The sequence below is a fragment of the Coffea arabica genome, chromosome 2c (genome assembly GCF_036785885.1).
Source record: "Coffea arabica cultivar ET-39 chromosome 2c, Coffea Arabica ET-39 HiFi, whole genome shotgun sequence".
Lineage (NCBI taxonomy): Eukaryota > Viridiplantae > Streptophyta > Magnoliopsida > Gentianales > Rubiaceae > Coffea > Coffea arabica.
In genome coordinates this window covers 70,442,009-70,464,271 of record NC_092312.1, presented here as the reverse complement: position 1 = coordinate 70,464,271, position 22,263 = coordinate 70,442,009, and the positions used below count along the sequence as shown (strand labels likewise).

At 36.3% G+C, this 22,263-nt stretch overlaps 1 protein-coding gene across 6 annotated transcripts; it reads left to right on the top strand.

The window, feature by feature from the left end:
* Window positions 1-104: 104 nt before the first annotated feature.
* Window positions 105-21,671, top strand: LOC113727620 (aminopeptidase P2-like). Of its 6 annotated transcripts, none has more exons than XR_011839600.1 (14): window positions 105-3,308; window positions 3,695-3,820; window positions 3,916-4,035; window positions 4,727-5,002; window positions 5,979-6,151; window positions 6,817-7,056; window positions 8,010-8,161; window positions 9,008-9,198; window positions 10,011-10,119; window positions 10,221-10,375; window positions 10,854-10,946; window positions 20,147-20,443; window positions 20,629-20,709; window positions 21,372-21,507. XR_011839600.1 is itself a non-coding variant. In XM_027251885.2 (13 exons), exons 1-13 carry the CDS (start codon window positions 2,973-2,975, stop codon window positions 21,441-21,443), a joined length of 2,124 nt encoding a protein of 707 aa, XP_027107686.1. In that variant the 5' UTR covers window positions 105-2,972; the 3' UTR covers window positions 21,444-21,671. The 6 variants fall into 6 exon arrangements, 3 of the variants coding, with proteins under 3 accessions (XP_027107686.1, XP_071932387.1, XP_071932386.1); XR_011839601.1 differs by lacking the exon at window positions 20,147-20,443 and adding an exon at window positions 17,321-19,584; XR_011839599.1 differs by lacking the exon at window positions 20,147-20,443 and adding an exon at window positions 11,848-12,011.
* Window positions 21,672-22,263: the final 592 nt, after the last annotated feature.

The window sequence follows — 22,263 nt, the reverse complement described above, 5'->3', positions numbered from 1 at the left end:
TGGGTGGTGAGTTTGTTGTATCAGCTGTCTGCATGTCTTTGGAACTTCGATGCTGTCCGCGTGGCTTTGCTGCTGTCTGCATGGCTTTGGAACTTCGATGCTGTCTGCGTGGCCAGACTTTCTTGTGGATGGCGCGGTGGCTGTTAAAACAGTCGAGGCCTATGCTAAAGAGCTTTCCTAGAGCTCTATAGCGGCCTCTGAGACAGGAATTTAGAGCTTTGGTGCTATGAGAAGAGGTATCCGAAGTAATGGTAAACTCATGCCCTTAAGCCAGACGATTTTTTCCCTAGAGAGTTGGTTGGTTTAAGAGAGATAGACCCCGGATTGGTATCAAGAGGTACTTTCGAAGGGTATCGGGACTCGAAATCCTTGGCTACCTGTGGGGAAAAAAAAAGCATATCCGCTGGTAATGATCTTCCAGTTCCGGGGAGAATTCGATCTCCTCTTAAGCTCTTAAGGCCTGGAACTGTTTTCCCGGCCTGGTACCAACTTCCGACTAAAGAAGGAAAGGAGCGAAAAGCCTCATTCACCTTTTGGTCCAACCCCTCCTGCTTACTCCTTTTGTTCGGCCGCTTCTAGGCAGCATGATTTGGAACATCTTTCTTCTCAATGAGCATTACTGTGTCTCGTTCGTTTCTTCGCCTGTGCAAAACTAGCTCTCCGATTTTCCTGTGATCGGCAGAGTTTGAAGTGCCAACCTCATCAGTTTTGTTTGTCATATACCCATCTTCTATCCATCTCCTCCGCCGAGGGCAATCTGATTTTGTAGTAAAGATATATACCTATCTTATATTTAATTCCCTCCACCAATCTCGTTCGTTTCTTAGCCTGTGCAACACTAGCTCTGCGATTTTGCTGTGATCGGCAGAGTTGGAAGTGCCAACCTCATCGGTTTTGTTTGTTATATACCCATCTTACATCCATCTCCTCCGCATTTGTAGTACCTGTCCGCGTGTTCCTTCGCTCGCGTGTTTCCCAACTTTTATATGTTTGGCAGCACAAGGGAACTTTGCACTCATAATCTGCTTCCTCTTCACTACTTAAGTCACATCCATTTTCTATTGGGAAAATTTTTTTTTAAAAATCATTCTCAAGGCTTTAAACATAATGAAATTTCTCTACTCAATATAATTAACTGGCAAATTCTTTGCTAACCTCTTGATTACTGCTAACTAACTAACTGCTAATATGGCACTTCGTTACTAAACAACCCAAAACGACTTCAACTAAAACGTAAAACTAAAATGGTATATAGATTTGCGTTAAAATTCATATAGATTTGGCATCCATGTACATGCTTAAATTGAACCAAAATTTGACTGTTTGTAATTTGCTCTTTGCTAGATTATCTCTATTATTATAACAAATACAGTAGGTCACTGGAACAAATGATAATGCCACAGCTTCTATTTTGTTTCCACGACCAGTTTATGTACAATTACAAAACTACCCAATCTAAGTCCAAATTTCATTTGGAATTGAGAAGGGTAATTTTGACATTTTGTATAAAAATGGCTGTGAAATTGAAAAATGGACTATGGCATTAACAGCGCCCCTTAACTGGGTCTGTATCTGTTAATTTGTTGACTTATAAAGGTTAGAGAAGTATTGCATATGCAATTCCAAAACAAAAGCTTTCATTGACATCTTTGTAATTGTTGATTAGTGATTTATATATTGCACCAAATATTTGTAAACCATTGCCCTTTGAAAAACACGTCCAATTGTTGATCAATGGCTTGGCTGTAGATGCAGGGATACTATTGCTTTGCATTTGCGAAAATAGAGATAATACATTGCAGTGAATCTGAGTATGATATATTTCTCGAGGTTGTTCCTAGCTATTGTTTAGTACTTCCTAAGTAATTCTCCTACTAATGCATTCCCACAAATGTATCAGAAATTGGCAACAAGTCCAATCAAATACTTAGATATTTCGTAGCAAATTCAAGCGGAAATCCAGGCATCTCACGGGATTCAAATGGTAGTTAAGGTCCAATTAGCTATTAAGGTTATAAGGTAAAATATACTACATGTTGCATGTCTCAAGATTACTATAATTTGTTCTACTTCAAAGAATGCTTGACAAAAGAAAAGAAGGAAAAGTTCATCGTCATTGATTAATGGTCTCTGCACAAAAAAAGAGATGCAAAGAAGAAAAATGATGACGATGATCTACGTACTACACCCAAAAATTGTTGCAATGAGTGCAAGAAGTTTGGGAATACGCGTTTTATTGGAAAGATTACTACAAGAAACTACACCTGTCAATATGATATTTTTTACTACAATTACTAGAAGCACATTTGTTTTACTACATCATGAATAATTCTTAATTTCTTGACATTTTTTATTGCGTAGAAATGTGATGATTGTTCTTTTAAATTATTGATATCACCATCGTGTTTATTCACAATAAGTTTCACGAAGGGTTTTACTTGTTTAAACTTATTTCATTCTTGACTAGATACAAATAGTGTGTGCATAATTTTAAAAGTGATCAGCGTCACCATATTTATGATATTTGTATGTAATTGTACATTTCAAATGAATGCATCATTTATTTATAGTATCAAGAGAAAATTACAAATCAAATGAGTAAATGAATAACAGCAATATTCAATTTACATAAAGTCAAACTCTCCACATTTATTTAACAATTATCATGTATTAATATATAAACATTTTACATTAATCTACTTGCCTTCATTTGATATTGATTAACATAGATCCAGGCATCCTCAAGCGATGCGTGAGGCTGAAAAAACTAGTATAGTATAAGGAAGCAAAAAATTTATCCTAATCGATCAGTTCATTACGAATTACGACATCGTATAGCTCTCTCCAGTTCTAATTCCTGAAGGAAAAGGGAAAAAACGAAAACGACGGCACTTTAAGTCTTTACGGCTCGAACTTTCTTGGCCACAGCTTCTTCATCGTCGTCGTCGCTTGCACTTTCTCTCTCTACAGCCATGATCATGCATTCTCTCACTCCTCATCTCCGCAATTCGCACTATTGCTTCCTCCCTAAATTTCGTAATTTCTCATTTTCCTTCCCCATTTCCCACAAATTCAACTTTATCAACCCCAATTTTCCCCAAAACTCGAAAACTTACCCCACCTTCATCGTCCGTAATTCCTCCGGCTCCATAACCGCCAAACCCTCATCGGAGCTCCGAAAGAAGCGGGGAAATGACTCTGACTCCTGCTCCGATTCCGACCAGAAGCTCGGGGACCTCCGGGAGCTTTTCTCCAAGCCCAATATTAATATCGACGCTTATATCATCCCTTCCCAAGACGCCCATCAGGTAAATTTTCCAACTTTTTGCTTATAGTATCTTTATATTGAATTGGTTATTAATCTTTTCGCAATAAAACCCAAAAAAGCCGTTAACTTTCTGCTTTTAGTGGACTTTCTACTTGGTTTAGTATCCGTTTGGATGGTTTTTTTTTTTCCGCTGCTTTAGAAAATTTTGATGTAGCTGTTTTTGGGTAAATGTGTATGTGATACAAGAAAGGTGGTTGAAGAACGTGTTTGGAGTATTCAAAAAGCATGTTTCTTTTTGTTTTTGAAAAATAGCTCCAGTCAAACGGATTTATTGGGGTTAAGCAAGGAATCATCACAACTACTGACACTTTGCACCTGTTTCTGACAAGCAAATGTAATGCAATGTCCTTTTTTTTTTTCCGCTAGAGCGAGTTCATTGCAGAATGTTATATGAGGAGAGCCTATATATCTGGTTTTACGGGGAGTGCTGGCACTGCAGTTGTTACAAAGGACAAAGCAGCTCTTTGGACGGATGGGCGATACTTTCTCCAGGTCTGAATGCCATATTGGTTAGAGTCAATTGTTTTAATATTGCTTATGCTTTTAAAACGAATGTCTGATAAGCTTGTTCTTTTTCTGATGATCAGGCAGAGCAGCAACTCAGCTCTAGCTGGATTCTAATGCGGGCTGGAAATATGGGAGTGCCTACCACCAGTGAGTGGCTTAACAGTGTGCTGGCTCCTGGGTGTAGAATCGGAATTGATCCTGTGAGTTATACACTTGATCTTTGTGACACTGGGATGTGAGCGTAATTTTCTGTAGACTGTTAATTTTTATCTGCAATTGTGATTTATAAGAGAAAGCATCAACCTTTTTCCCTTCAGATCTCAACTTGATTGAAGCCACAAAGGCTTTCTTTAATTGTAGATGCATTGATTTTGACGAGGTCATCATTAAGCATTAAGCAATTAATTCATGAGTTGTGAGGTTGAGTGTTGACTGGATACTGACTTAGAACATGTATGTTATGAATTTGATCAAAATGGAATGTGACAGTTTGAGTGGACAATTTGTAGTGAAGATAGAAGGGCTATAGGCTGCTAAACAAGTTAGACAATACTTTATCTTGCAAAATTTCCATTCAAATGGCTGTTTCATTTCTGCTATAGGCTGCTGTTTTATTTTGGGGTTTCGAAGGATATGCAAAGATTTTGCTGATAGTATCTGAATTACTTCTTATCCTTCTCTCATGGATTATCACTATGTATATTTATCTTTTGGCCTGTTTTCTGATGTATTAAAGCATTCTGTCAGAAATGTTTATTGTAGTTTATCTATTACGAGCGAAAAAATGCTGTTGTGGGTGAAAGAGTTCAATAGTTTGCTTCTGTGTGTCCTTGTTATTCTGGTTTAGGCTTCTTTCTTATGCCTTTTTTTCTCTCTTTTTGTGAATATCAGTTTTTGTTTTCTTCTGATGCTGCAGAAGAACTGAAAGAGGCTATTTCGAAACGAAAACATGAGTTGGTCTACTTGTATGATTGCAATCTTGTGGATGAAGTATGGAAAGCATCAAGACCAAAAGCTCCCAACAAGCCAATCAGATTGCATGATCTAAAATATGCAGGTCTAGACGTGTCATCAAAGCTGTCTTCTCTTAGATCTGAATTGGCTGGTGCTGGTGCCTCTGCAATTGTTATCTCTATGCTCGATGAAGTGGCATGGCTGCTGAATCTGGTATTAGATTTCATCCACTTGGCTAGCCTAAATATTTGAAATACTTTTGTGTTGCTTGATGTTTGTAATTGCAAATTAGAAGGCATCAAATCAGTATCCTAGCTTGTTGCCATCCCCTAACCCTAAATAGAGTAATGCTTCTGTTTGAATTCTGTTTAATGCTACATTAACTAATGGTAGTTCTGTTTGAATTCTGTTTAAGCTTATCCTTCAAGCAGATGTAGATGACCAAATCCATCCCTGGAGCTTAATATTAGCATGAAAATTTAAGTTTCATATCATTCTGTGTCACATTTGAACCCAAGAGTGTGTTTATTAAGGTATTTGAAACTGTATAAAGAGACTTCTTGCTGCTGCTAGTCTTTTCATTGGTTGGTTAATGGATGGTCAGGGAAGATCAGGCAAATGATCAACAGTGTATTGTATTTCTAGTCTATGCTGGAAAAACTATGGTGTGAACAAAATGCTTAATGAAAGATGGCAACATCTAGAGAAAAAATATATGGAACTTCAACGACCAAAATTAGTTGCTTGATTGTGAGCTAATTGTGGGACTTCCTGTTTTTGGCATCCTTTTAAATTGAGTGTTGGAGGTACAGATTATGCCATTCTAATGTATTTTGTTTTATGCCTGTGTACCAAATTCATCAGGACAGTGCACAAAGTAACTTAGGCATCGTTATTGGATTAGAAAGTCTATTTGTCATTGCCCCTCTTCCTAGATAGTTGTCTTTCAAGGGTAGGCAGTTTACCAGCATTACAATATGTAGCTGTTCATAATTATTTGCGTACCATGGATTGTACAACTGAACCTATAATCATGGTGCTTTTTTTTTGTATTTCTTGTACTTTTTTCTATCTTTACATTTTTTTATGCGGAAAAAATTAAAACTTAAATTTTTTGCCATGTTAGTTCTTAGTATTCATCTGGGTATTTTTGTTTTTTGTTTTTAATGCACTAACTTTTCTTTAACAGAGAGGTAAGGACATTCCACATTCACCAGTCATGTATGCCTATTTAATTGTGGAGATTGATGGAGCTAAGCTATTCACTGATAATTCTAAAGTCACTTCCGAAGTGATGGAATACCTGAAAAATGCTGGAATAGACTTGTGTCCTTATGAATCTATTCTCTCTGAAATAGAAAGGTAACTTGTAGTTGTTTGACATTTCCTGCATGTTCATCTGAATTTCTTGCAGTTTTAACCTTGTTCTGTTTATAGCTTCTCATTTTTTGAACTCCTTCCTCAGCCAAAAGCTTGCTTGGTCATTGAATGTGGTATTAAAGACAGCTAAGGTGTTCCCATAACGTATGCATGTGCTTCGGTCATCAAAAGGAATATGTAGCACATGAATGGGCTCAATAGAGTGCTTAATGAAATAAGTTAGGGTGCGTTTGATAAAATTGAAGTTTGAAAATTGAGTTATCAAATAGGGCCTTACTTTTCTATCCACTAGATTTAGTTTCTGGATTAGGTGATACCTTAAATGGAGTTTCTGCTGCCCGAATAGGGACCTAATTCCGGTAGTATACAAAAACTAATATGAAATATATTGGTTGAATGAGACATATGAACTTGAATTTTGGACACATGTCTAAATATCTGACTCAAAGACTGAGGAACCGATAGCAAATTTGTGCATCAGATTGTTGTGCACTGTGCTTGTAAAAAACATTCACATATGGAAAGACAAAAGGTTCAAGTTGGACCACTTATTGGAATGTCTTACCATTTTTGGCTTTTCCTCAGTATTAGTGGATTAGACCCCAATCATAATTTAATTTGTTAATGAATGATCTTCCTATTTTCAGTTTGGCAGAAAGGGGAGCTGGACTTTGGCTTGACACATCATCCATCAATGCTGCTATTGTAAATACTTATAGATCTGCATGTGATAAATATTTTTCTGGGCGAGGATATCAAAATGAAATTGAGAGATCCAATGGTGAATCCAGTGGGCGATATGCAGTATATAGAAGTTCTCCTGTCTCTCTGGCTAAGGCTGTGAAAAATGATGCTGAATTAGAAGGCATGCGTAATTGTCACCTAAGGTATACGGTGGCTAAAATCTCTATTTCTCAAATATTATGTCGCCCAAATTCAATTGCTTTCCTGCAAGGAATTGCAGTTCTCTAATGTGAATTTAACTAGAAAAGGGTCATGAACCTTAGTAGTTGTCCACAAAAAAAAAAAAAAAGGAGGAGGGAGAGAGAGAGTCATTAACCTCATCAGCTATAAAGTATCCACATCTTCCTTGACCATTGAGAAATCTAATTACTGGAATGTTTAGTGAAGCACATAAATTGCCTAGGAGATATTCTTAGAGTCAGGAAAATTTCAGGTTCTATAGAAAGATAGGAAGGAAGGTTTTTCCAAGTAATTTCGCACCAATAAGACGCTTTGATAGAAGTTATCCACTTTGATTTTCCTTCCTAGGGATGTTTACAAAAAGTAACCAGTGTCCAATTGTGTTGTTTTGTTTTTCCAAGGTCAATCATCCTCAAGATATGCCAGTTCCTTTCTTTCCAAGCAGAAAATTTTTCAAGTAAAAAAAAATATAAAAGAGAACCAAGAAAACAAGAAATTACTGGTTTATAATTCATCCCAAAAGTGAGCACCGTGATACTCCTATGCTTCATTGTAAGAAGCTATTGAGAACAAGTCCAAACCAGGGAAATGTCATTGAATGCTTCCAGTTCCTTTTTTCCTCTTTTCATTTCTTATGGTTGCTGTCTTTCCATTTCTCATTTTCCCTTCTATCCATTTGAGATCTTTGGACAGTCTATAACTAGATTATTACCATTTTTCATGTTCTTCATGGTGGGAAACAAATCCAAGATTGTTCTTTTAGTTGACATAGATTTCTCTACTCCCTAATGTGAAACTCCAAGAGCTATCATTATGATATGTGTTTGGTACACTATAACCTGTCATTGACGTTGAAGCTGGGGTTAATTACATCTGAAAGATTTTGCTTGTTACATGTGCATGTCTACCTCTGCAGGGATGGTGCTGCTTTAGCACAATTTTGGTCTTGGTTAGAGGAGGAAATTCTCAAAGATGTGGTTTTGACTGAAGTACAAGTTGCAGACAAACTTCTTGAGTTTCGTTCAATGCAAGATGGTTTCCTTGATACAAGCTTTGATACTATCAGTGGTAAACAGCAACTTCTATATCCTTGAGGCATCTAAGATTTTCAATTCTAGTTTCATTGTAGTCTAGCTGATTATAATCAAATTCTTTTAAGGACACGATTTTGTATGGTTTCTTAGTTCTTTCCTTATGAAGCATGGTTTTCCTTTAGGAGTTAGGATTACAGTAAAATACTTAGAATTGGAAGATCTCTTATTGCAAGTACAAAATGAATCTTCTTTCCTTATGTTTTTGCATAAGATACCTTGTTGCCATCTATCTCAGACATCTGAAAAATTACCAGATTTTATAAGTTGTGCTCTCATGCTCTGGCAATATGCATCTGAACCAAAGAGAAAATAACAGATTCTTGTATATGTTTGCATTTTGGGCTAAAAGTAAAATCTGCAGCATGTTCTCAATGCAAGGGACCTTTTTAACATGGGTTTTTGAGAGTGCATCTTATTATGGAATCATTGCGGGTGGCCTCCAATTTTGTTATTCAAGTTTACGTTTCTCATTCCTTGCAAATTTTATTTTGATTTTTCGTTGGTTGATTATGTTTGAGAAAGGTAGGGAGATGAACCATTTAAACTTGAGGTAAAACTCTATTAACTTGAGATTTTACTTACTTAGATGTAAATTTCAAGTTCATTTTTAGAAAATTCTACATCATATCAAGATTTTCAAATTTCTAAGCATATTAGACTAGTGCTTGTGAAGTACTGACGATATGAATAACTCACATCTAGTGATTTAAATACCAATTAGAAAACTAGTTCTTATAAAGCATATCCATTTGCCTGTTGTACATGCTGCTCTGGTCAGTGTTTATTTCTGTCCTGATTAAACCTTTCCGATCAATTTCAGGTTCTGGGGCCAATGGTGCCATTATACACTATAAACCAGAGCCAGGCACCTGTAGTATTGTGCATGCAGATAAACTCTTCTTGTTGGACAGTGGTGCCCAATACCATGATGGAACAACTGATGTTACTCGAACAGTACATTTTGGTGAACCATCTTCACGACAGAGAGAATGTTTCACTCGTGTTCTACAGGTTTTCTTTCTTGCCTTTCTGGTTCTTGACTCTCCTCATCTGGCTTTTTCTTAAAATTAATGGGCATAAAGCACAAGATTTATGAATGGAAAGATTTGATGCTTAATTTATTAACTGGTTGAGTTTATACTTCTCTATTTACTCGCCTAGGAAAAGTGAGTTATTTTCTAAATTTCAACTAATACTTCTCTAGCTTCAATTTCTATATCATTGTATAGGTGTTGTCTCACTAACCATTATGTCACACCTTATCGCATGCATGTGGGGAGCTCAAATGTTGTCTCAAATTACCTACTTTCTGGGTGAATTAGGTTTTGTATTAATATATTTGATGATTCATGTCTGAAATTCTCCTTGGATTGAAAACCCAAGACCTAGAATTGTTGTTTGAGCTTCAATAGATGTCCACTACCTGCTCGTGATTGGCGCTTCTTTCTCCGCTTGGCTGCTGTAGTGTCTCTGAAACCTTTCAAGATTCATATTAGGGTTTTAAATTGCTGATAGTATGAGTCACTTCTTTCTGGAGAGGTATTCTAGGGACATTTTTTTCAAGTACTTTAAGGAACCAGGACCTGTTTATTGCATCTTGGTTCTGCAGAAAGTCATTGACAAACAAAGTAGAATGCTGATTGGACATGTGGTTATTAGAATGTATTTAACATGTAAAAACCTGGTATTAAGGATTGATAATACTATTCAGGCCCATGATTTTACTGTATTTACTGATATACCTTTTACTGCTACCTATTATACATACAACAAGAACTGCTTTTGGTTTTAACTTCTGCATCATACTATATGTGATTTGACAGGGTCATATAGCTCTTGATCAGGCAGTGTTCCCTGAGAATACCCCCGGTTTTGTATTGGATGCTTTTGCTCGATCTGCTCTGTGGAAAATTGGCCTTGATTACCGTCATGGTAGTTGTCCTTTTTGTAGTCAAGTCTCCTTTTCAATTGATTACATGTGATCTAAGCTCACCAATCTTTTCTCTTGTTGTTCATTGTTAATCATCCTTTAGGGACTGGGCACGGTGTAGGAGCTGCACTGAATGTCCATGAAGGGCCACAAAGCATTAGCTTTCGATTTGGAAATATGACTCCATTGCTGAAAGGCATGGTTGTTAGTAATGAACCCGGCTATTATGAGGACCATTCATTTGGCATTCGTATAGAGGTATTCTTCCCACTACCTATTGAATAACAAATGCTTGTGATTTGGTACCTACCCCATATTTGACATAGAAAGCTGATTTTATTGGTTTTGGGATAAGACATTTCATCCCTTCAGTTATAGAGGTATTCTTCCCACTCAATCTTACCTATCGAATAATAATGCTTGTGATTTGGTACCTACCCCATTTCTGATGTAGATAGCTGATTCTATTGGTTTTGGCGTAACACATTTCATCTGTTCAGTTATATCTGTTCTCAACAACTGCTTAGTTTACTAGGGCTGGCTGCAAACTGCATTGACAAATTTGATTTTGTGTTATTTGTTCTAATCCTTTTGCAAAGACCTAATGTTTCTTTTTTTTTATTATATTATTATTTGAATTTGTAGCACGTGACAATTGTATGGAAGTAGCTCTCCTTTTGTGCCATATTATATTATTTTCTTACGCAGTGTGCTCTTAAATTTTCTTATACTGCAGAATCTACTTTTTGTGAAAGAGCTTGACACACCAAATAACTATGGAGGACATGCATACTTGGGGTTTGAAAAGCTTACATTTGTTCCAATTCAGGTAAGCCAGCTTAGAAGCAGGATGCTTAAACAAAATTGGGTGCCTTTGAAGTGTGAAACTTGCAACCTAGTTGATCATAACAATGTTTCTTTTAGTGCAATCTGTGTTGATGATATGTTGATCCGAATTAGCTTATTAGCACTCTCTCCTTTGGTCCCTCAAGGTTGAAATACACCAGGTTTCCTCTGTGTTCTTCCCCTCCCAACGCAGCTTTCTTGTCTCTCTCTCACTCACAGTTTAAGCTTGAAGAAATCGGTAACTTTTGTAAAATTTCTATGGCTGAATCTAGGGGTGTGCATCGAATTCGAATTTGGAATTTTTCAGAATTTTGGCATAGGAATTACCGATCGATTTTGATTTCGATTTCGAATTCACCAGTTCCGATTTTGATTTCGATTTCGAATTCAATTCGAAATTTGGTAAATTCCGAATTCGGTACCTTTTTTCCCTTTTTTTTCTTTTTTGTTAGATGTATTGTTATATAATATAAATTTTATATTGCATATATTATAAAAAATATTATTATATATATAAATATATATTAATATACATATTATAAAACAAAATTGAAATAAAAAATATTATTATATATATAAATAAATATTAATATATATATTATAAAATGAAATTGAAATCGGAAATTCCTTTTTCGATTTTCGATTTCGAATTCAGAAATTCCAATTTCAAAAACTCCATTACCGAATTCGAACCAAATCTGCATAATTCGAAATTGGGATTTCCAATTTTAGTGCCGAATTTTGAATTACCGATTTCAAAAATTCATATTTCGAATATTCATAATTCGAATTTTTTTTGATTTTGCACACCCCTAGCTGAATCAGCCTTGGTTCTCAGCTGCAAATGGAGCAAGAAAGTTTGATTTTCCCATTTTTTCTTTCAGTTGGAAGAGGGAGCAAAACAAGGAAAATTCCTTCAGCTTTCCCTCTAGTCTTTCGGCTCCAATAAGAAGAAAAGAAAGTGTCGGTCTTGCAAGAAGAGGAAAGACTAGTAAGGGTGAAGATTTCGTCAAGAGGTGTTTAGTCAAAATTGGTGGCTGGTCTAAAGGTCATGCTCCCTCTCTCTCGGCTGAAATGGAGAAAAAACAAGAGGAAGATTTGTGTAATTTTTCCTCTCTCTCTCTCGGCTGAAATGGAGAAAAAACAAGAGGAAGACTTTGACTAATCTTCCTCTCTCGGTTAAACTAAATGGAAGAAACAAGAAGGAAATAAATTTGTTTTGACTTGGTCAACTTTTGCATGCCATTTGGATAAGTTTCTCTCCTCCTCTCTCAGTTGTGAATGGTCAAGCAAAAAGGTGTTGGTTTGGAAACTTTGGTCTTGGTCAAAGTCTTGATCAAGTTTGGAGGGATAATTGATTAACATGGGACTTGATGTTTTTCCCTAGTAATAGTCAATATTTGGCTTTAATTGGAGTTACATCCTTATACCTGATTATGTGTGTCGTCCATTACTATTCTTGGGTTTAATTGAGGATTCTTTCATTGTGGTTCGTAATGAAGGAATTTCAATTAGAAAGGGGTAGTACATGTATAGGGAGTCAATGATAAACATGATAAGAGCTTTACATGGTGGACTAGTTGCCAGCGCATAGTGTGTGATTCCAAAATTTAGTAAACGTAGCAACCAAATTTTGCAGTTATGGTTCTTTTCCATCGAGTCCCAAGTTTATATTCTCGTCAATATTCTAAGCCATTTTTGACCTTCCTTGGCAGTATAGTTTAGCCATTATGTTCATACCACTCTCCCTCAAGTAAACTCTAGCAGAAGTATTTGGGGTGGTAGGAAGCTATTTGGAAGTTGAGGAAAACCCTGTAGTATCAAGCTTTGTGCGAGCAAAGGTTGGAATTTCGAGAATGAAATTCTTTTAAAGGGGGAAGATTGTGAGAATCCAAAAATTATTTTTATATTTTATATTCTCGAACATTTTTTTTATCTATTTTATATTCTAATATATTTGCCTTGAATTTTTGGTTAATCTAATGGTTGAATCATAATTTTATTCCTATTGTCTCATTCAATTTATTCCATGTTAGTTTTCTTGGGGTGATATACCAATTAGTCCAACTAGCAAGGTATGTGCGATAAATTTCATGAACTGGAGGGAGTTTTGTACAAAAGAGTTATTGTGCTACAAGGTGTTAGGAGTTAATGGAGATATTATAATGAATTAGTGACAAAGGGATAGACTTAATTTGTAATTATGTCATTTGTCAATTATCCCTCAAGCTTGATCAAGACTCTGACCAAGACCAAAGCTTCCAAACCAACCCTTTCTTGCTTGACCATTCACAACCGAGAGAGGAGGAGAGAAACTTATCCAAATGGCATGCAAAAGTTGATCAAGTCAAAACAAATTCATTTCCTTCTTGTTTCTTCCATTTAGTTTAACCGAGAGAGAGGAAGATTAGTCAAAGCATAGTTATTAAACCCAATCCGGGAAGGAACCCGGCGAAGGGGGTGGGTCAACGGGTTACTGGTTCGACCGGTGGGTGAGTGGTTGAACCGGTGGGTCACTAAATATATTTAAATATTATATTTCATAATTTTTTATATAAGATATATGATATAAATTGTAATAAATAATGAGTTATTTATTATGCTGAAAGTCTGTTTTTCATATATTTCATTGATCTATTTATACAAGTAACTAGGTTAAATGGTCAGCCATGTACAGCTGTATATAGTCTGTAATTACAGACTATATACAGCTGTGTTCTTAGACTAATTACAGCAGCTATCTTAGACTAATTACATAGCTGTATTCTTAGACTAATTACAGCTAATTCCTACCAACTCTCCCCCTCAAGTTGGGGCATAGATATCACAAATGCCCAACTTGGATAGAGATGCATTGAATAAGCTACTAGTAACAGCATGAGTCATAATATCAGCCAACTGATCTGAACTTCTAGTATAGGGAATTTCAATTGTCCCGGAATCAAGTTTATCTTTGATGTAGTTCCTATCAATTTCAACATGCTTTGTCCGATCATGTTGAACAGGATTATTTGCAATCTTAATGGCTGCCATATTATCACAAAATAATACCATAGAACCTTTTGGACCAAACCCAATCTCCTTTAAGAGAATTTTTAGCCAAGAGAGTTCTGTGATAGCATGATGCATAGCTCGATATTCAGCCTCTGCACTAGATAATGAAACCACGTTCTGTTTTTTACTTTTCCAAGACACCAAGTTGCCTCCAACAAAAGCCAAATATCCAGAAGTTGATTTTCTATCCAACTTGCTACCAGCAAAATCAGAGTCTGTATATCCAACCACATCAAAATGTTCGTGTTTGGAGAATAAGACACCTTTTCCTGGAGCAGATTTCAAGTAAGCCAAGATTCGATTAACAGCATTCATGTGTTGATCACTTGGATTGTGCATAAACTGGCTAACAACACTGACTGCATATGCTAAATCTGGCCTGGTATGAGTTAAATAGATTAGTCTACCCACGATCCTTTGATATCTTTCCTTGTTTGTTGGAATCTGATCAGAAAAGAAGGCTAGGCCATGATTCACTTCAATCGGAGTATCTATCGGCTCACAAGCAGACATACCAGTTTCAGCTAGGAGTTCCAATGTATACTTCCTCTGGGAAAGGAAGAGTCCTTGCTTGGACCGTGATACTTCAATGCCAAGAAAATATTTAAGAGTCCCCAAATCTTTAATCTCAAATTCTTTGGCTAAGTAGCTTCGAAGGTTCTCAATTTCTTCTTTGTTATTACCTGTTACAATCATATCATCAACATAGACAAGAAGCACGGTAATATCATTGTAGTTACGTTTATAGAACAGCGTATGATCTGCTGAAGCTTGCTTGAATCCATACTCCTCCATGGCATGAGTCAATCTTCCAAACCATGCCCTTGGTGATTGTTTTAATCCATACAATGCCTTTTTCAGTCTGCACACCTTTCCTTCTTCTAGTGTAAACCCCCGAGGAGGATCCATGAAAACTTCCTCAGTCAACTCACCATGAAGAAAGGCATTCTTCACATCAAATTGTCGTAGAGGCCAGTCTAAATTAACTGCAAGTGACAATATGACATGAACAGTGTTCATCTTGGCAACCGGTGCAAATGTCTCTTGATAGTCAATACCATAGGTTTGAGTGTAGCCTTTTGCAACCAGTCTAGCTTTATATCTTTCAACTGTCCCATCAGACTTGTATTTGACATTGAATACCCATTTACACCCTACGGTCTTCTTTTCCATTGGTAACTCAACCATTTCCCAAGTAGAATTCTTTTGGAGAGCCATCATTTCTTCTACCATTGCATCTTTCCATTTAGGATCATCAAGGGCTTCCTGAAAATGACTAGGAACATATACAGAAGACAACTGAAGAGCAAATGTCAAGTTAGCCTTAGACAAACGGTGATAGGATATAAAATCAGAAATTGGATAAGAAACATTGGAAGTTTTTGAAAAACCAAGTCTATCAGGTTCTTTTCGTTCACGAAGAGGATATCTTCTATTCTGATCAATATTAGGATATGGGTCAAGACTTTCAGAAGAAGTACATACCTTAGTGTCAATCTTGGAAGATTCATTCGATAGCATGGTAGTATCATCAAGGGAGGTATTATCATTAAGGGAGGTACAAGAATCAGAAGGCATAACAGAGATATCTTTTTTTCTCCTAGAATATCCTTTCTCAAAGAGATGAGCTGGTCTCTCACTATTAGTTTCAATTTTATTTTCCTGACCATCATCTAAAACTAAGGATTCCCCATTTTCCTTTGCATTTTCTATACCTGAGATCCATATCCTTTTTTCTTCTAGCCATTGTTTTTCCTCTTCTCTACTTTTAATCTCCCCCTGAAGAGGAATCGCAGACATATGTCCAGAAAAATAAGACTCATTTTCACAAAATTGAACATCCATAGACACATAGTAGGTTCTTGTAGGAGGATGAAAACATTTATATCCCTTTTGTGAATTAGAATAGCCAAGGAAAACACATTTGATAGCACGAGGATCAAGTTTATCTCTATGATGGGAATGAACATGAACATAACATACACAACCAAAAACCTTTGGACAAATATTAAGAGCAGAAGGAATAGAATGAAATTTAGATAACATTCTCAAAGGAGTTTGGAAATCAATAACCTTAGCGGGCATTCGATTAATGAGGAAAACAGCAGCCATAATAGCTTCAGCCCAAAAATGTTTTGGAACATGCATAGTAAAACATAAGGCTCGTGCTACTTCAAGAAAGTGACGATTTTTCCGTTCTGCTGGGGTGTGTAAACACAAGTGGTTTGATGAAGAATGCCATGTTGTATCATAAAATCAGCAAGAGATCTATTCACAAATTCACGACCATTATCAGAATGAAAAACCTTAATTCTAGTGTTGAATTGAGTAAGAATCATGTTATAAAACTGAGGAATAATATGACAAACATCACTCTTAGATTTCATCAAATATACCCAACTGACTCTAGTACAGTCATCAATAAAAGATACAAAATATTGATGTCCTGAAGTAGAAGTAGTTGAGAAAGGACCCCACACATAAGTATAAACACATGAAAAAGGAGTGACACTTTTATTAAAACTAACTTTGAAAGGAACACGATGGTTTTTTGCATAAACACATTGTTCACATCTTAAGCTAGAAGTTGAAATATTGGAAAATAACTTAGGAAACATATGCTCTAAATAAGAAAAAGATGGATGTCCTAGTCGACGATGCCAAAGGATTATTCTTTCTATGTCTGATGTCCTACTTTTTGTTTGAAAACCTCGAGTAGATATTGGTATGCCTCGATTGTCTTCCCAATAATATAAACCATCTCTCTCCTTACCAATGCCAATCGTCATCTTCGTAAGATTGTCCTGAAAAACACAATGAGTAGAGTGAAAAATGACAGAACAGTTAAGATGCTTTGTTATTTTACTAATGGATAGGAGATTATTTGAGAGTTTAGGTGCAAGTAAAACAGAGGACATAGAAAACTTTGGTGAAAGAGACACATTTCCAGCGCCTATGATTGGCGTAAAATTTCCATTAGCAACCTGTACAGACTTCACAGGTGGAGATGTAAGAGAGTCAATGATAGAAGAGTTACTAGTCATGTGATCAGTAGCCCCTGAATCAATAATCCAAGTGCTAGGATGAGCAGAAATAACGGACAAACCAAAAATACCTTCTTGAGAAGATGCCCGAGACACATGAGAAACAGAAGATGGAGTTGTGTCTATGGCAGCAACATTTTGAGCAACAGTATTATGAACAAATTTTTTATTTTTTCTCTCAGCTTGCTTAAGTTTATACCATTCTGGATAGCCATGCTTCTTCCAACAAGTATCAATTGTATGTGTATTCTTATTGCAGTAGGTGCAAAATCGAGACTGAGAGGCTGTAGAATTTCCATTAATGGCAATAGGAGTGCTCTTTTGAACAGTTAGAGCTGAAGCCTCAAAGTGTGATTCTACTCCCATGGCAACTTGTCTTTGTAGTTCTCTACGAACCATGGAGTAGACTTCTTCTAACCTTGGTAAAGGAGAAGTACCTAGAACACGGCTGCGAACTTGATCTAACTTATTATCAAGCCCAGCAAGAAAAATATACACTCGATCTTCGGCAATACGATTTCTATATTTTTCAATATCAGCAGCACATGTCATGTCATTGGGCCGTCGATAGTCGAGCTCCATAAATGTTGAGTTTAATTCGTTGTAATATTCTGCTAGAGGCCGACCATCTTGTTGTAAATGAAAAGTCTTCTTCATTAGTTCATAAACTTCAGAGGAATCTGATACATCAAGGTAACTTCTTTTTACAGCATCCCAAACTTCCTTTGCTGTGCCGCATTGTACAAAGTGAGATATCAGATTATCACTCATTGAACTAATAAGCCAAGATTTGACAAGAGAATCTTCAGCTTCCCATTCATCATAACTTGAATCATCTACTGCTGGTGCAGCCTTTTTTCCATTAATATAGCCCATTTTTTTCCTTCCAGCAATATGCATCTCCAATATCTTGGACCAAACGCGATAATTAGTGCCATCCAATTTAATGTGGATGGAAGAAGAAGCATCTTGTATGGTTAGAGTGGAGAGATTCTTGCTGTTAGGAGATTCAACATCAGGTTTGGTTGACATATTGTGATGTATTTAGTGTTTTAGAGAAGAAATTTCAGCAGTGTGGGCTATTGAAGGAATGGCTGGAATTTTCAGAGAAGAGAAGAGCAAGGAAAAACCCCAAAGCTCTGATACCAAGTTATTTATTATGCTGAAAGTCTGTTTTTCATATATTTCATTGATCTATTTATACAAGTAACTAGGTTAAATGGTCAGCCATGTACAGCTGTATATAGTCTGTAATTACAGACTATATACAGCTGTGTTCTTAGACTAATTACAGCAGCTATCTTAGACTAATAGCTGTGTTCTTAGACTAATTACAGCAGCTATCTTAGACTAATTATATAGCTGTATTCTTAGACTAATTACAGCTAATTCCTACCAACTTACTGCCATAGTAAAAGCTCATTTAATTTAATTTGCTATAAAATAATTAATTCATATAAGAATCAATTAAATATAAAGTTATTTAGTAATACACCAAACTTCAAGTGTAAAATTTTATCTATATTTAGTGTAATAATGTAGCTTATTTATGAATTTTAAGTGTAAAAAATTATTAAATTAATATTTATCTTTGAAATGAATTATGTAATGTGTTATTTTTGAAATTCATTTTATAAATTATAGAGTTTGGAGGGTACTAATTTTTATTAAAAGATTTCAAATAAATTTATTTTAGAGAAAGAAAGATAGAATTGAAAAAACATATATATATTATAATAAAGACCTTTTATTAACAAATTTCGGAGTAGCCTAGTGGTAAGCATGCATTATTGATTGGTGGAGGTCCAAGGTTCGAGCCTTGACAAAGGCAATAAAATTTTTTCATCAAAAACGGGCCGGGAACGGTCCGTGGACAAACCCAGCCGGGTTTCCCGGTTAGCCCGGTCTGATCGCCGGGCCGTTGACTAGTCAACGGTTCCGTAGCCCAAACGATCTAATTTAAGACTTGGCTCGGCCCAATGGCCGGTTCACCGGTTTGACCGGTACGACCGCCGGGCCGGGCCGGGTTTAATAACTATGAGTCAAAGTCTTCCTCTTGTTTTTTCTCCATTTCAGCCGAGAGAGAGGAAAAATTACACAAGTCTTCCTCTTGTTTTTTCTCCATTTCAGCTGAGAGAGAGGGAGCATGACCTTTAGACCAGCCACCAATTTTGACTAAGCACCTCTTGACGAAGTCTTCACCCTTACTAGTCTTTTCTCTTCTTGCAAGACTGACACTTTCTTTTCTTCTTGTTGGAGCCGAGAGAATAGAGGGAAAGCTGAAGGAATTTTTTTTGTCTTGCTCCCTCTTCCAACCGAGAAAAAGAATGAAAAAATCAAACTTTCTTACTCCATTTGCAGCCGAGAATCAAGGCTGATTCAGTTATAGAAATTCTACAAAAGTTTCCTATTTCTTCAAGCTTAAACTGTGAGTAAGAGAGAGACAAGAAAGCTGCGTTGGGAGGGGGAGAAAACAGAGGAAACCTGGTGTATCTCAACCTTGAGGGACCAAAGGAGAGGGAGGTGGGGTCGCCACAATTATCATCTTGTTATTGCACATCTTGCTGTCCGATCACATGAATTTGCTTCAGCATTGCCTTTGTGTCATTATTTTCATGACTTAATGAATGAATTATCCTTGTTTCAGGTCAAAATTCTTGGTCCTTGTTATTGGGATTAATGCTGCTTAAAGACTTCTATGTATGTGTTTGAAGTAAGATTGTCTCATTGGCTGAGAGTAAAAAAGGACATGCATTTGCAGCCAAGAAAAAGCATGAATAAGAAGATTATGTAAATGAGGATGCCAGATACTTGATAAGATGGGTTGTAGATTGCTTGGCTCATAGAATTAGGATTATGGCAATATGCACAGTATTTCACTTCTCACCATACATTAGATAGTATTCCCATTACAAGGAGAATAGAAATAAGGTCTGCTAAAAACAGTCAACCATGTATGATTTAATTCAAATTTTTGGCGCCTATTGTCATAGAATGATCGCTGAATAGATAGATATGATGAGCTTGATATTCATTAACTGCGAAAAGATAGATTGGACATCACCAGAGCTGTTACATTGTACAGGAGATCAGACAAGGATAAAAAACTTTTGAAGTTATTGTGTATGCTGGACTGTTTATGGTGGATGGTACCATGTGCAGATGTTTGACAATATGTTACTGGTACGCTAGAGGAAGCAAAAATCTATAATTAATACAGGACAAACGGAGATATGGAAGTGCATTTTGAAACTTTCAGTTACTTGTGGTTGACATGGGACTACCATTACGTTTTGTAGAATTATTGGTTGTGTCAATGTGCCCTCATGGTTGAATAAAGCTTTGTCTAGTGTACCTCAGTTTCGTGCTCCCTTGCTTATAGGTTTGGCTTTCAGCTCATTCTTGACATATATGAAAGTGTGAATGATTTAATTGTACTGTCCACTGACGAGAATGTTTTCACAAGAAAACTGTCTTATTAACTACATCCAGGTCTTTTCTAATGAATCTGCTGATTGTACCATGGAGCAATGGTTTTTTGAGACTAATATTTTCCTATCTATGCAGACTAAATTGATTGAAGTGTCATTGCTTTCTGATGCTGAGATCAATTGGGTAAATGATTACCACAAGCAAGTCTGGGAGAAGGTTAGTGCCTGGCATGGAGCTACCTTTGTCTTTGTGTTAGGATGTTCAAAAGTTGTGTGGAATCCTATCTGCAATAAAACATTATCCTCAATTACCTAGTGGCACTGATCTGTGTTCTTTTGAATTTAAGAGCACTGAAGGGTCTTAGGTTAGCATTAGACATGAAAACAGAACTTCATTTAGTAACTCGAACTGTGTTTAGACAATTTGCTTTTGGTCATGTCGCTTGGTAGATTGATCTCTAATGTTGATGATCTAAGAATTAACATGTCATAGAATGGCTCTGATTTGTGTTCCTTCGAATTTAATAAGAATTCTACTGAAGGATCTTAGGTTAGCATTAGACATGAAAACAGAAATTCATTTAGGAACTCGAACTGTATTTAGACAATTTATTTTGGGTCATGCCATTTGGTTGACTGGTACCTAATATTGACAATCTAAGAATTAACACATGCTGTTTCTGCACATAAAAAATATATGAATTTGTAGTTTAGATTGGGATGTGATTACAGCCACTCTATTGAGTTTACCTTTAAAATTTCCGTCATAAATCTTTGAGAATCTCAATAAATTTTGAACCTTCCCCTATGGAAAGGAAAAGAAAAAATGTCATAGATTCCTCCAATATTTTAGATTTGCTCACTCAGTACCTTTCACAGGTCTCAACTCTGCTGGATGGTTCTGCACGTCAGTGGCTATGGAACAACACTCGGCCGCTTGTTAAGCCATGATATGCCCTTCTGGTGTCCTTTGTTGAACATTTCGGCATTGCATTGTACATACCTCAGATTGAAATTAGTAGCTTGATAAAAATATATGCACATGAATTTCAAAACAGTAGTTTGATAAAGATTAAAAAAAGGAAAAGAAAACAAGAATATTTGCTGTGGATATCGCACCGGAATGTACACTGATGAGATCATTTGTGTCTCAATCTACCAGTGAAGAAAACTTGATTATGAGGTGGTTCTTTGTGCATGTTTAGTTGTGAAGCCTATATTGCTTGCAACATCTCATTTTGACATGTTCAATTTGAGATTATCGTTCACGATCACTGATCAGGAGCCAAAACCAGAGGTCTGGTTTACTTTATCATCCATCTCCTAAGGATTAAGAGAACTCTGCAGGGATGCATCACATCACATTACATTTTAGGATTTTAATTTAGCGCATACCTTAATGAAGTGGACCTCTTTCTCTCTATAAGGCACAGGCGTGTTTGGGAATGCAGCCTTTATTTCTGTGGCTTGTGCTGAGGTCAATTTTCTGACCTACTTATTTTGTAAAGAATATAGGAATCCAAGTGTTAATTTACCTCGAGAAAGAAACAGTGAACACTGGTTGCATTTTCTCAACTGCAGAGGCATCGATTTGGAGAACAAAGGCTTTGCATCAAGCATGAAAGTTATATTTGTTACTCATTTGGACACGTTGCTGAATTATAAGACTGAAACTGACCATTCTGGCTGAAACTCTTCTTTTTCTAAATGAAAGGTCAAACCTTTTTTTTGGTGGTTGTATTTGTTCTCAGGGCATGCTAGCTTCTTTTTT